This window comes from Candoia aspera, chromosome 1, assembly GCF_035149785.1.
Source record: "Candoia aspera isolate rCanAsp1 chromosome 1, rCanAsp1.hap2, whole genome shotgun sequence".
Classification (NCBI taxonomy): domain Eukaryota; kingdom Metazoa; phylum Chordata; class Lepidosauria; order Squamata; family Boidae; genus Candoia; species Candoia aspera.
In genome coordinates this window covers 144,351,538-144,365,912 of record NC_086153.1, presented here as the reverse complement: position 1 = coordinate 144,365,912, position 14,375 = coordinate 144,351,538, and the positions used below count along the sequence as shown (strand labels likewise).

At 39.1% G+C, this 14,375-nt stretch overlaps 1 protein-coding gene across 2 annotated transcripts in view; it reads left to right on the top strand.

Annotated features, from left to right (window-relative positions):
* The window catches only part of RDH14 (retinol dehydrogenase 14), a 167,749-nt gene that overhangs the window by 2,122 nt on the left and 151,252 nt on the right, over positions 1-14,375 (top strand). The window contains exon 2 of one of the 2 annotated variants that reach the window (XR_010068712.1): positions 2,749-5,263. Coding sequence is in view for 1 of the 2 variants with exons in the window: in XM_063314862.1 (XP_063170932.1) it covers positions 2,749-3,366 (618 nt within the window). In the remaining variant the exon portion in view is untranslated. Of the gene's footprint in view, positions 1-2,748; positions 5,379-14,375 lie in introns of those variants that run through there. The other variant, XM_063314862.1, reaches the window with a different exon arrangement.

Genomic DNA, 14,375 nt, shown 5'->3' with positions numbered 1-14,375 from the left:
CAGTATTTATTTTGTATGGCATAGCAGAATGCAGCATTGTTGCATAAAAATCACAGAAACAATATAAACATATAACAATATATAACAATATAAAAGTGTACAAGATATAGGACATTGGGACAATAAATTTATTTTAAAAACACGCAATACAAATGATGAATAAAATGATGAATAAATTATGTATGAGCAGTTATTAAAGTATCTAAGCCTATGGCCGGATATCCAGATCGTTTAGCCGTTGGACAGCAGTGCCCTCGAGATGATGTAGTTCTTGCAGGGAACCAGGAAACCTTCTGAAGGGACATTCCATCGCGATGTGATGTAAAGTTTTGTTGTTGTTATTATTTCGGCTGCTGGACCTTACAGGGATTTCCCAGCAAGAAGCAGCAGCATGCACACCGATAATAAAAATAACAGTTCTTTTCAGAACCAGCTGACAAAGGACATAGGAGATGTTTTGAAAATTGTTGAAGCAGTTAGTCCCAAGAACAAGTGTGTCTGTTCTGATTAGTAAGATTTATTAAGAAGTAGGTTAAATAACAATACAATAATTCCAGTGAGTGCTCTCAAACGAAAAGTCTATACATAGGCAAAACATGTATACAGAAACTTGTTTAAGTTCTGCTTTCCCCCCCCCCTTGTTTGCCTCCTACATAAAGGAGAGGAGACTTCTCTGCACCTGTTGACTGTTCTGAAAACAGCTGCTGGACATCCTAATAGCATGTGAAGCATCTCTTACAGGTGGTACTTAAAACAGTCAGCTCCATGAGTGAGATTACTCATTGCTTGTAAATGGATGTGATCTGTAATGTAATAGTTGCATATGGATTCCAAGTAAAAATCATACAAAATTAAGAGGATCCATTCTTTAGTTAAATATTGTTGTGGCATGATGATGCTGAAAATGGTCAGATCTGTGATAGTTAAAATGCGCTATGCAACAACACAACTGATCTACTGTTTAATATTGGATTCTGGTAGATGTTATATAAAAATCATGAAATCAATCCTTTGTGTTGCATTTTAAGAATCCAGGTTTTATCTAGCCTTTATCAATACAAAATGAGCATAATGAGCATTGATTATCCTCCCCCCCCCATGAGTTGCAATAAGGAAGGATGTGTGTGGATTGCTCAGAGACAGAGTGTATGCTTTGCACATGTAGACAGAAGTCTCAGATCCTTCCCCTAGCATCTCCAGAGAAACCACTTCAGCTTGTGAGAATTAATATGCAGCAGGTGTGGAAAAGAACATCAACACATACGTTGCATTGTGGGTACGCATGTTGGTAGGCTAAAATTGGTTGTGATTTTCCACTGGGAGTATGCAACATCAAGAGACTAGTTTTTTCAGACATTGCTGAAAAAACAAAAACAACCAAAAGCCCATCTGTACTTGGTGAGTGTCCTCTCAATTTTCTTTTGCTGTCTTTTTCAAAATGGCATTTGAGGCCCCTGTACTGCCTGCATTTTATATAGAGACCTGAGCATTCCTGCAGTGGGGAGTTAAGGTAGCTATTTCTGCAAGCTGTATGGTAGCAAATAGCCTTTCCAGCATTTATATTAGCAGTGCAGAGTGTTTTGAGTGGCGAGGACAGGATGTGAGACCTGAAATGCAGACTAGCCCAGAAGACCTTGTATAATTGAATGACCCATAACCTCAAGCACCACTTTGATACTATAAAATTAAGACAGGCACAATCATCTGTTGATTTAAAACTAGATGAGGTAGATATGCTGGTCATTCAGGCTTCTTGGCTTCTTTTGTATACAAATTGTGAGATGTAAATTATGTTTATATCTTAAGAAACAGGAGAGTGATTTTTATAAAATTATCTTAATCAAATGCAGAGAAGACGGCTTCACACTAAGATGTAGGAATGTTTTGATGAAGAGAATTACAAAAATACTTAGCAAATAGATATGTGGGCAGTGTTGGGTTTGCCATTGCTTGTGATAGAAGTTCAGCTACTAATAGATTTGCAGAAACAGAGAACTTGTGCCTGCTTCCAGTGGTTGCTCTGCTGTAGCTCTTCCTGGCCCTAATTTGCATGGCTGATAGGGAGAAATGCTGGGCAGTTAGAAACTTGTGACCCTCATAAGTGTTGCTTAACTACAGCACACAATACACTTCATCATGCCCACAGTGGCTGGGGTTCCTGGGAATTGTAACAACTGGATGGTCACACATTCCTTACCCATATCCTAGTTCCTACAGCCAGCATGAGAAGCACAGGTTCTAAAATGTCTTCCATCTATGGAAACTCACTGGGTGACTTTGAGACAGTCACTCTTTCTCAGCCCAGCCAATCTCACAGGGTTGCTGCTGTGGGACTAAGATGGAGATCCCCATGCAGGTTGCTGAAGAAAAGCTGCAATGTAATTCTAACAAATATAACTTTTTTTTTAAGTGCATAAGAATCAGGTAATCATGAAGGAAATGGTGAGGACTGGATGTGTTACTTTTGAGTTGTGGTGCATGGCTTTCTTTAGACCCACTTCCTTTTTTCTCTCAGGAACTATTTAAGTTTGACAGTCTTTCAAAATCGTGCAAGTAAAAAATAAAAAATAGGATAATCAAAAATGCTTTGTGAGCATGGAATAGTAACAATCTTTTACTATTTCTACTTTAGAAGACAAGATTTTTAATACCTCACATTTCAAACAAAGATATGAACGATTTTCATACTATATTCATATGTCAGACTTGCCCCTCTTTTTTTCTTTCTTTTCTTTTCTTTTGGTACAGGAAGAGCCGAGGCTGGATGTCCTGATCAACAATGCTGGGATATTCCAGTGTCCTTATATGAAGACAGAGGATGGTTTTGAGATGCAGTTTGGTGTCAATCACTTAGGTCACTTTTTGCTCACAAATCTTCTCCTTGGTCTTCTAAAAAGTTCTGCTCCCAGCAGGATTGTAGTAGTGTCCTCCAAGCTTTACAAATATGGAGAAATCAACTTTGATGACTTAAACAGTGAGCTATGTTACAACAGAAGCTTTGCCTATAGTCGAAGTAAACTGGCCAACATAATGTTTACAAGGGAGTTAGCCCGACGCCTAGAAAACACAGGTGTCACTGTGAATGTATTACATCCTGGTATTGTCAGAACAAATCTAGGTAGGTACATCCATATTCCTTTATTAGCCAAGCCCCTTTTCAATTTGGTATCTTGGGCATTCTTCAAATCTCCGTCAGAAGGAGCCCAGACTTCTGTTTATCTGGCATCTTCTCCAGAAGTAGAGGGTGTATCTGGGAAATATTTTGGAGACTGTAAGGAGGAGCAATTGTTGCCCAAGGCCATGGATGACTTGGTTGCAAGAAAACTGTGGGATATCAGTGAGGTGATGGTTGGGTTATTAAAATAATCAAGGAGAAGCACTTTACTGAAATAATGGAAAAGGCTATTTTTGAGACTTTCTGCCTCCCCCCCCCCCCCCGCCGTACTTCATTCCCTTGGTCTTTCAAGTTGAGACACTTGGGGATTCAGAGCAATCTATGGCGAATCTTGATTCTTTCCACTCTGTTTTTTTAAAAACAAAAATCTCAATATAAAGGAAATTAATATTTAAGGAAAAGAGTTAGAGTTTAAGAAAAATGTTAATATATTTTGAGAGAGATGTACAATTCCATGAAAATTTAAAAAAAAGGAAGAAAGGCTATTTTTGAAATGTGTGCTGAGAGTTCAGTGCTTCATATCTGAATTAGCTGTGCATGGTGCTATATTTGTGTTGCAGCATTGTTCTATTAAAGAAAAAACAAAAGAGAGAGACCTATTTTTTATGTCTCATTCAGTGTGGCATATATTTCTTCTTTAGTTAGGAAGCCTAGTCAAAAACTGTAAAGGGAAAATCTGGCTTGTGATACCCCATGCCAGCCTTTCTGATCTGCCATGAGAGTCTTGTAGTGCTCTGTGGTTGCATAATGGTTAATTTTACATTGTCTACATAGCATTTCATCTTGTACTTCTCTCCCTGAATCTTATTCCCAAGTATTTGTTTGTCTAGCTGAATCCTGTCCTCTAAAACTTCTAAAGCCATTACAAATAAAGAGAGAGGAAAGTGGGCACCCTTCCCCGGTGCCTTTGCTTATTGGAAAACTTGTGGAGAGTGTTCCATTTGTTGTGATCTTTGCCATTGATATATGCTCTCCATCCAGGTTTTAAATTCTTCTCCTGGATTCACTTTGTTTAAAACTGCTAATAAGAAAGGCCACTCCAAGAGTTAAAGCTGTTTCTGCATCTAAAAAATACTATTGCTGCCTTCTTTTTTGTTGAGGGTGTATCCTGGTGCATTTATTATAAATCCTGTGTTGTCCTTCATTTTCCTCTTGGGAATATAACCTGTTTGGTCTATATGGCATTATTTCAGAAATACACTTCCTCAAGCATTCAGCTAGTATTGTAGATGCCATGCTCTCCTGATCTACAAATGCCAGAATCCCCAAGCAGTCCGGGACAGAACACATTGGGTAAATTCTTGAAACTGGGTTAAAGCCTTAAAAATATTCAGAATACAAATCCACCCAGCCCTCCTGCCTACTTACTAAGATTGAACTGTTTTTCCAGAATCAGTGAGCCATAAGGTAGCCAACTGCTACCTGTTGACAAGTCTATTAGCCTAAGTAGTGTTGTATGTAAGTAACTTTTACTAAAGTCTATGGAAACTGTTTTCCTTTTTTTTTTATCTTTTCATTCTTTTAGTTTTCTCTTTATTTTCCTTTCCTTTTTTAAAAAAAATTAGGATACTTATCACTTGGGTCTGGTGTCTTCAGAATAATTTTGAGTAATATATAGTAATAAAATATGAATGGGACTTTCACATGAAACTAGAAATTAGAATTTAGTCCAAATGCATTTAATCATCAAATGTCAGCAATGCATAAATAATTATGCAGAAACTACCTTTCATAAACCACAAGGACTGCCACCTAATGCATAAATGTAAAAGTGGACTGTTAAAAGTAATTGGAGGAAGTGGCTGTGGACTGTGGTTGGAGCTGGCCTATCTCCATTTGGCAGATCTATTAAGTACTGCTGCAGTGAAACTGAATGTATTCCAAAGATTAAATCTCAAAAGGTGTGGCACTGGGCATGATTGATTCCTAGGTCCTTATCCTAGTATGCAGCCTGTCTTCCACAGTAACTGAAGTGATAAATTGTTTTCTGTATAAATGAATTGGTTTAAGGGAACAGGGATGAAATACATGCACACACTCGCACATACAAAACACACATATATGCACAAGCACATCCTTCACAATATAGTTAAACTAGTATTGAATTGCATCAGCTAAAAAGTCTTCATATAGATTCTCTGCCATGCAGAGTCATTAAAATTTCACATATTTCATTTTTACTTTAATTACGTACTATGTACATTTTATAAATACAGTTATATCTGAAATAAAAAGTATATCAACATGACATTCTGTTTCCTCATTTAAATGAGAAGCTTTGTACATTTCTAATCTGCAGCCTTGTGTATGTGTGTGTGAGAAAGATAGGGACAGAATATTACAATACAAACCTTGTCTTATAAGAAAGGATGAATTCAAGGATATTTCAGACAAAATATGAATGCTATAATAAATAAAAAGACAACTGAGTAATTTTTCAATTAAAAAGTTGGCAGGATTTTGGAGTATCCAGTTTGAGAAAAAAAATCCCTAAACAAATAAAGATAAAAGTGCTACGCATTTGTGTGTGTGCTGGGGAGATCATAAAATACAGAAAGGATGTAATGCATAGACACATATATACAATTGTGGAATGGGGATGGGTGGGAGAGAAATGAGACTTTTTGCCCAGTCAAAAATGATTCCGAAGGAAGAAAGGGAAAGGCATCCAGAGGCACTGAGAGCTCTCTGATTTGGACTTCTCTGTGTGTGTTTCCTTCAGATCCCTCACGTAGACTTAGGGGATGGGAGAAGATGTTGAGTTCTTCCAAAGAAAATCTGGCTGTGGAAGTGTGTACCAGTTAAAAATTTTAAATTGGATACAAGCACGTAAAACATAACACCCACACCAAATAACAGGATTCCTGGCTGACAGATCTATCAATATACTGGAAGTTTGATAGTGTAACAAGAAAAAAACCAGGTGTCTGGTCTTCCATGGCCAAATTCAAAATGGCTGTGGAAGCATAGCAACTTGCCAGGCCAACTGGAGCTAAGGAGATCACAGTTGCTAACTGCATCATCATCAAGCTTGTCCCCAGAGCAATCTAGATTGTTCATCTTTTATGTCAGGTGAAGAATTTGGAACAGCTAAGAGAGCTCTTGGCTGATTCAGCAGTGGGATGCGGATGGGATGGAAGCAGCATCGTGTGTCTCTCAAAAACTCAAGTGGGTTTGATAAGAATAGAGAAGTTGGTAATGCCCTTGTGTGCCAAAGAGGGCACTTAAAATCACAAAAGGAAAGTTTTAGCATTTTGGACTCCCTAGTGCGGAAGGGGCGGGGGTGGGGGGTGGAAAAAAATATGGCTGGTGTGGGGACAGTAAATAGACAATAAATAGAGTTCTTCTTAATAGATAGTGGACAGATAAAAGGAGTGCAAGGCATTTGGCTGAAGCCCAGGACACAAAATGAGGCAGAGTGATTTGGAACAGATTTTCACACAAGCCAGGGCAAAACAAACAAGTATGAACTCATTCTGTTTCTGAATCTTGGCTTTAAAGAAACCTCATAATTCATAGAGTGTCACCAGAACAGCCAATAACTTTCATGACTGTATTATGTAAAAATGGTGTAAAGAGAAGGAATAGTTGGCCTTAACCATTGCAATCAAACCACATCTTTGTCTGCAAAGATTTTTATTCTTTCCAATCCACGAAAAGTTCCAACAGAAGAAAAAGTAACTCCCCATAGAAAGATCCATCTGAGTTAACGAGTTATGTAAAATTCATTGTCAAGTTTGGAAATTGGAAAGATTATGGGAAATACCCTTTCTAAGTGGGAAGCTTTCCAACAAGCCCTTTCCCCAGTGGGGTCTGCAGAGACTGTCAACAGCTTCAAAATGCAAGCATGACAGCAATCTCTCTTTAATGTGTACAAATTGTACACATGTAAAAAGGAAATCAAAATCAAAAAGGCTTTGATTACCCAGTCACACCTTCCATTTTGGCATGGTTGCCTTCCTCCTGTGGACTCCACTGTGTCTATATTTTATTGGAGCAGGCAAAAAAAAAATCGCTATCAAAATTTAATATCCACTCAAGCAAAGCTTCCCAAACAGTTATCTGTTATGTTTTGATTGCTTCTATCTCCACCTTTAGGGACCACTGCTAAGGAATGTTCCTCTTTGCTTAAAGCTGATTATTTGGGTAATTATTCTCTATCAAAAATGAAGTTGATTCAAGTTTCAGTGTTGGTTTCTAGTGTTCTTGAATGTGGTAATTCTAGTTACTCAATGTTGGAATTTCCTTGTCTCAAGATTCAGAAGAGGGGATAGCCCAAGTGATCCCTGAGACTCCTTACACTACCAGTCATTCTGATCCTTTTCCTTGCTTGCTTCATCTTCCCTTCCTTCTCTTCTATCTTTTGTTAAAAGTTTGTTCTGTTTCCATTGATCTTTTCCACAAGTCTGGAAACATGCTTATTTGTTTAAAGACTTCCCTTGATCCTTCTGTTTATTCCAACTTCTACCCAGTACAGTATCTCTCGTTCCTTTTTCAAAATTCTTGAAAGAATAGCTTTCTCTCAGTTCTTCCTTCATCTTTCTACCAATAATCTTCCAGACCCACTCCAGTCAGGTTTCACATGGGATGCTCTATGGCATCTGCATTGGGTTGTGTTCATTCTTTGTTAGTACTAGGGCTATCTGCTGCTTTTAACACTTTGGACCACCACAGATTACTGTCACAATTGAGTTCCATTGGCATTGTAGATATGGCATTTTAGTGGATTTAGGCTTATCTCTCTCACAGGATAGTCTTGATTCTGTGGAATGGTTCCTTTTCCTGAGCTTTCCTGTTGTCAATAATTCCTCAGGTTTCACTACAGTGCCCCTTATTATTCTTTTTATATACTCTTCCCCTTAGCTTTCTGATTCTGTATTCCAAGTTTAACTACCACATATACACTGACAAGTTTCATAACTATTCATCTGTCTTGATGTGGAGATCTCTTTCCTACTGCCCAGACAGCATTTTGGATTGGAAGTGCTCCCCACCATCTTAAACTGAACATGGATAAAAAAGAAATTATTGTACTCCACCCTGATCATCCTGCTCCTCCCCTTCTCATTCCTTACACTGAGTTTCCAGGCCTCAAGTTTAGGATCTCCCCAGTCATGAGGAACCTAGGAATCCAAATGAATGATAGCTATCTTTAAAACCTTTATTTGAAAAAACAAACGGTTAAAATCTGTTATTTCCATTTAATGAACATTTGCAAAATCCATTGGAGACAGCCAAGTTCTTGGTTGATGCCCTGGTTGTGCCATGCTTGGGTTATTGTAGCAGCCTGTTGGCTGGATTACCCAAAACCTCACTCTCCACTCTGATTTGTGTCCAGAATGCCGGTGTTCATACTATTCTGACCTTTCCTTATTTAGCCCTGGTACTTGTTATTGCTGCACATTACACTGGTTGGGTATTCAAGAAAGAGACCAGGACCATTTGATGGTGTTGACACATCATGCCCTGCATATGGGCACACCCACCTATTTGAAAGATCTGCTGGTGGCTCACCTCCCTCTGTGACTGAGTTTGAGAATGGGGTGGATCCAATCAGAAGCTGCAGAGAAAAAACTCCCCCTTCATTGCTACAGGAGAGGCAATTGGACAACAGCTCAGAATGCTGCACTGCTCCATTTTAAGCCCCACCTCCTCCTCTGCTGGTCATGTCACTCAGGGCACAGCATCTGCAGGCTTCTCTGGGCTTCCCACAACACCAAAATACATGCAATAGCAGTGGAGAGCTGAAAGACACACAAACATATGAATCTACCCTGATTAGATCCTCTCTCTTTCACACGTGCGCACAGATGGTAGGTCTATTATCTGGGACTCAGGAAAGACAGTTCCCCGTTAAGGCGCTTGGGTCCAAAGCAATCCCTTTTATGGGGACCAGGCTGTCTAAATTCTACTCTGCTCTTTTTTTCTTATGAAGAATTTGTCTATAAAATCAGGGGGAAAAATATAAGAAAATACAATGCTCAGATTGTTTTTGTTTTCACTTTCTGATGGGAAAAACCCAAATATCAGCTGCTGTGCAAGACTTTTTTTTAATCCCAAGAGATTAGTTATTGAAGCCAAAAAAAGACTCCAGATTTTGGGAGGGGGAAAATCTGCCTAAGTGCTTCTGTTTCCCATCTCTCTCTGTTATGATGACTTCCTAGATTTTTTTCCCCTTCAGGCTAAAGCTCACATGATACCTCATCAAGAGATAAGCTTTTACAGACCCTTCAACAAGAAACATAATCAACTTTTTTTTCCTTCATAAAATCTTTTCATACGGCCATTTTTTGTCTGCCACTGCTTTCATGTCATAACCTGACTATTACTTCCTCTTTGCTCATTTTAATTAATTGCTGTCAGAAAGTCTACCCCACCTAGAACACTTGATCTCTTTTCTAACTGGAAAAAAAAAACATATTGAAAGCACATACCTCCAAAACCCCTACCCCAATTACAGTGAAAATTGATACTGTTTTATCCTTTCCTGACCTTCTAACTTGCCTCCAAATCTCATTCCATTGTGCTAAAAAACTAACAAAAAGTTTCAACTGTATGTTTTCCCATGTTAATCTGGGGAAGCAGCTTACTTTTACAGAACCATAGAACTGGAAGGGGCCCATGTAGACCTTTCAGTCCATGCCCTGCTCGGGCCCAAATTAAAACATTTATTTATTTGTTTATCCAATTTCGAGGCCGCCAGACTCCATGATGATTCTGGGTGATTTAATGATAACAAGAAAACTACATTACATAAAAAGAGATCCTGGCTGCCTGGGAGAATAGTCCACCCAATTATAAACCAAATGTAACTGAAGAGGGCTCCACAACCATCCAGTCCCAAGGCCTGGGAGAACAACCAGGTTTTTAGTAGTGTCCTGAATGTCACACGGGTGGGAGCTGCACAGATCTCTTGGGGGGATATCGTTCAGGGGCTACAACAGAGTAGGTGTGATTCTTGGGTCTTGTAAGATACTCCTCTTTAACTGACAGGACCCAGAGCACACCCATCCTGCTTGATTGTTCCAGACAGCCATAAACAATTGGAGATAAGCAGTCCCTCAGATAGCCAGGACCTGTATCATGAAGGGCTTTAACGGTGATAACCAGCACCTTGAATTGCATCCTGGCAGGTGGCTGACTAGCCTCCACATAACCGTCTCCAGTACATGAGAGCCTGCCACTTCTCTGGTAATTGGTTCCATGATCTTCCTTCTGTGTTGTGTCCTGAACACTACAATAGCAGAGAACATGCTGCCTCTTTTAGGTTATTTCAAAAGTGCTACTATATGTGTATACACACACACAAATCAGCCACAGCCACACACTCACTTAGGTGTTTGCGTTGCTAAATTCCTGTAGCCTCTAAGCCAATGTTTCTCAACCTTGGCAACTTTAAGGAGTGTGGACTTCAACTCCCAGAATTCCCTAGCCAGCCATGGGTTAAAAATACCCAGCACATGAAACACTAACCAAAACACCATAACAGTGCCATTCCTCAATGTAAGTTAAACCTCCACATCCCCAAATTCATTCCTAAAAAGACTAGTCTTCCGTAAGGCCCTTTGGAAATCTGATCAGATATCTGGAGGAAAGCAGTTTCACAGACAGGGGACTATTACTAAGAAACCTCACCCCTAGGTCTTTGTTGATGGCATTCCCTCAAAAAACAGACCCTCAGTAAGCTCTCACTTTCCAATCTCATTGGATGGGCAGATGCCTTTTCTAGATTGAGTCTTATACATATGCAGGTCCTGAGATTGGATATCCTGAATCAGTCCTTGTTTCTTAAGATTAATCCAGTTCCCTCATTCTCTCTCATTCCCTAATCATTTATTGATTTATATTTCAAATTTCTATCACTGCCCATCTCCCCCAAAAGGGGGCTCTGGGCACTTTACAAAGTAATAAACAAAACCATAAAACATAAATTACAATACAAAATATTATAAATAGATAAATATACGACCCTTGTGGCGAAAAGCTCTCATTCAATGGGGAGGGCACTAAGGTGCCAACCACCCCCAGGAAGAGCTGTTGCCCTTCCCATCCCAAGCAAGGCAGCAGAACCAGGTTTTTAAGTTCTTCTGGAAGTCTGGGAGCGAAGGCGCCCGCCTCACCTCCAGGGGCAGAATATTCCAAAGGGCGGGCGCCACTGCAGAGAAGGCCCGCCTCCAAATAATCATGCTGGTCCTTTCTCTGTATCTGGTATAGTTTCTCTGATTTGTTTTTTTCAACTGTGATGCCGAACACAGCTCTTGGGGTGGGTCTAAGTAAGTAATGCACGATATGCAGAACCATTACTTTCCATGATTTGGAAATCATATTTTTTGTGGATGGAATCTGAATTTGCCTTTGCTGTTTTAGCAATTCACTGTGATCAACCTGTGATCAACTAGACTAGTTATATATACCACTTTAACCTATTTACTATTACTCATCCTATATCAGTGCTTTTGGTTTCTTTTTCCTAAAAGTAATGCTTTTGTTAAATTTGGTATCTTCAGCCTATGTCACAGACATATGTGAAGTAAGATTTGTTCAAAGCATTTGCATTTATTCCTGGATAGATATACTATACTTTACCAATGAGTAAATCCCATTGAATTCCAGGATTTATTTCTGAAGATGCAGACTGTGCTGTTCATCTCACCTCTGAATAGATTTATGTAGACATTCCAGAACTACAAAAGGATTCATTACAGCTTATCTCATGCTCAGATACACACATGTATAAATTATTTCAGAATTATGTTTTTATTTGCAGAAGAACCCTTACTCCTGTATCGAGATTTATAACAGGGAATATACATGTGTGGTTCTGAAAAGGTAACTGGCTCTTTTCAAATATAAAACCTCATACTCTAAAGAGGCAATGCTTTTGCAGAGAATAGTTTGGCAGCTTAAAGAAAGATGTAGCTGAGTGAGAAGGGATATTACAATTGGCAGCCAGACAAAAATAAAGCCTCTTTTTTTCAAATTGCCACTTGTGCCTGAATGCCCTCATGTTTTGAATGATACCCTGCCGGTGCAGTTTGAAGCAATTTTGAATGTTTGATGAAAAAAGAGCAGGAATGCTTGGTTGTTTCTGTATGTCATATGTCTTCCATTCATCAAGTATTCTATGAGGGTACTTGTTGAAACAGCAAGGCTTCCTTCTAAGAATTAGGTTTAAAAACAGGGTGTCAGGAAATGAGTTGATTTCCAGTTGAGCTACTTTAATTCTTTTCTACTTAAGGTGATGGAAAAAATTAAATTCCAAAAGTATTTCAAATAAATGCAAATCAACATCTTTGCCATTCTTTGCTTTTCATGTCGCTTTTTTTTCCAAAGCCAATCTTATATGTCTTTGTCACCTGGCAAAACAGCTCAAGCAATCTAAACAGCAGGGTATTATTTTTGAGAATGGAACTGTTGTTTGCTATAGAAGAAAATGGCCTTCTTCCACCCAGTCTCACAGCAACCACCAGCACCTTCAGGTCTGCTGTGACTGGCCAAAGATCTAAGAACTTCTTCGAATATTAAACAGTGTTCAAATATCCTAAGCAGCACCCAGAAAAAGAAGTAAAGTGCTCTGTTAGTGATCATTCCTCAGAAGGCAAGTGCTATAGTTGTTTTTCCAAGGTCAGCAAATTGTCTTATTCCATTTCAGAATAATAAATTTTAAAATACTGATTTTAAGCAAATTATAGCCAGTGTGATGCAGACCAAAGGCTGGATAAAACCAAAGGCTGCTTACATTTGCCACAGTGACCGTCTAGATGCTTATGAAACTCTCAAGACTGGCCCAAGCCACTCAGTTTCATGGCTGAACAGAGATTTGAACCGGATCTTTCAGAGAAAGTTCTAAGCACCACACTCTGGCTTTTGAGACGCAGGCTCACATCCCTATCTGGTGCCCGTAGACCAGTCCTGAAGACCTGGAATAACATTCCTAGCTAAAAAATATTTTGTATTCATCAGCTATCAAACTGACAGTAGCAACAAAGCTCATAATAGAAAAGTATGTTCAGATCTACATGGATTACGGCTGTAGCTCTAATGTAAGATGTAACGTGGATCTCTCTTGTGAGCTGTGCTATCCTGTTACTCAAAACTTCTCTGACTCTAGGATGATGGAGGATTCTACTACTTTTCCAGCTCGTTGAGATTCTAAGTGCAAGAGTACTTAAAATCAGGAGTACTGATTAAAATGAATCAGTAGTTTTTAAAAAGCATTTAGCATTAAATAGCACTAGGCAGACCCGTCTCAGGTACATGGCATCCAGTATACTCCTCCAAGAGAATTTTGTGAACCATCCTTCTCCTATATGATGAACTCCAGATGATGGCTACAGCTTCCATCATCCCATATTGGCCACTTGCTGGGCATAAAGTTAACCAACATGGATTGGCATCAAATTGGAGGAAATTACTTTTAAACCCTTTCATGTACCTCCCATCCTTTCAGAAAGCAGCATCATTGAGACTTAACTGCTTAGAAATCTTGTTTAGGAGCAGGTTACTTTTGGGCCACAGGAATGCATGCTTTTGAGGAATCATTGCGCTTCTTGGCAAATATTGCTTGCTTCTTGCTTTGCATCATGGGTTTCTTCCGAATCCAGGAGTGTGAAGCCCTGGCTTTTATTGAACCAATTAACATCAAACCCAACTCTTCCATCCAAAGTTGGAAACTTTCAGCAAATTGGAAGAGCTTGTGTGTTCCCTGGAACGAGTGAGCAAGTTCATGCAAAGCATATTGTTTGTTTTAAAGTTTGCATTGGGGCATGGCTGCCTATTTGCCCATGAGCCTAATGGATGGCTCTGCTTTTTATCGATGCATTACAGTGTTATTTCTCCTCGGTTTCTAATTTACTGATCTTTGGTCTTATTATTTGATTTGGTTTCTGAGAAAGGATTGTGTTTACTTTCTCAAGCTTTCACTCATTACCCAGTTAGCATTTTTCTGGCTCTTTAAACAGTTATTCGGATAAGAGCAACATTTGATTTGCTCGGTTTTGCTAATTTTTCTGCATTTCTCCTGCTTTGCCTTCTCTCTTCTTTGACAGTAGAAATTCAGACCTGAAGGAATTTGATTTTGCTACTAGTTGTTTATACATACTGTATGTTCAAACACAGGCTAATGGTTTGCTATGTATAGAATGACACATTAAGACATTTTATTTCTTAAAGTGTGTGTTTTGAGTATATGTATGTTGCA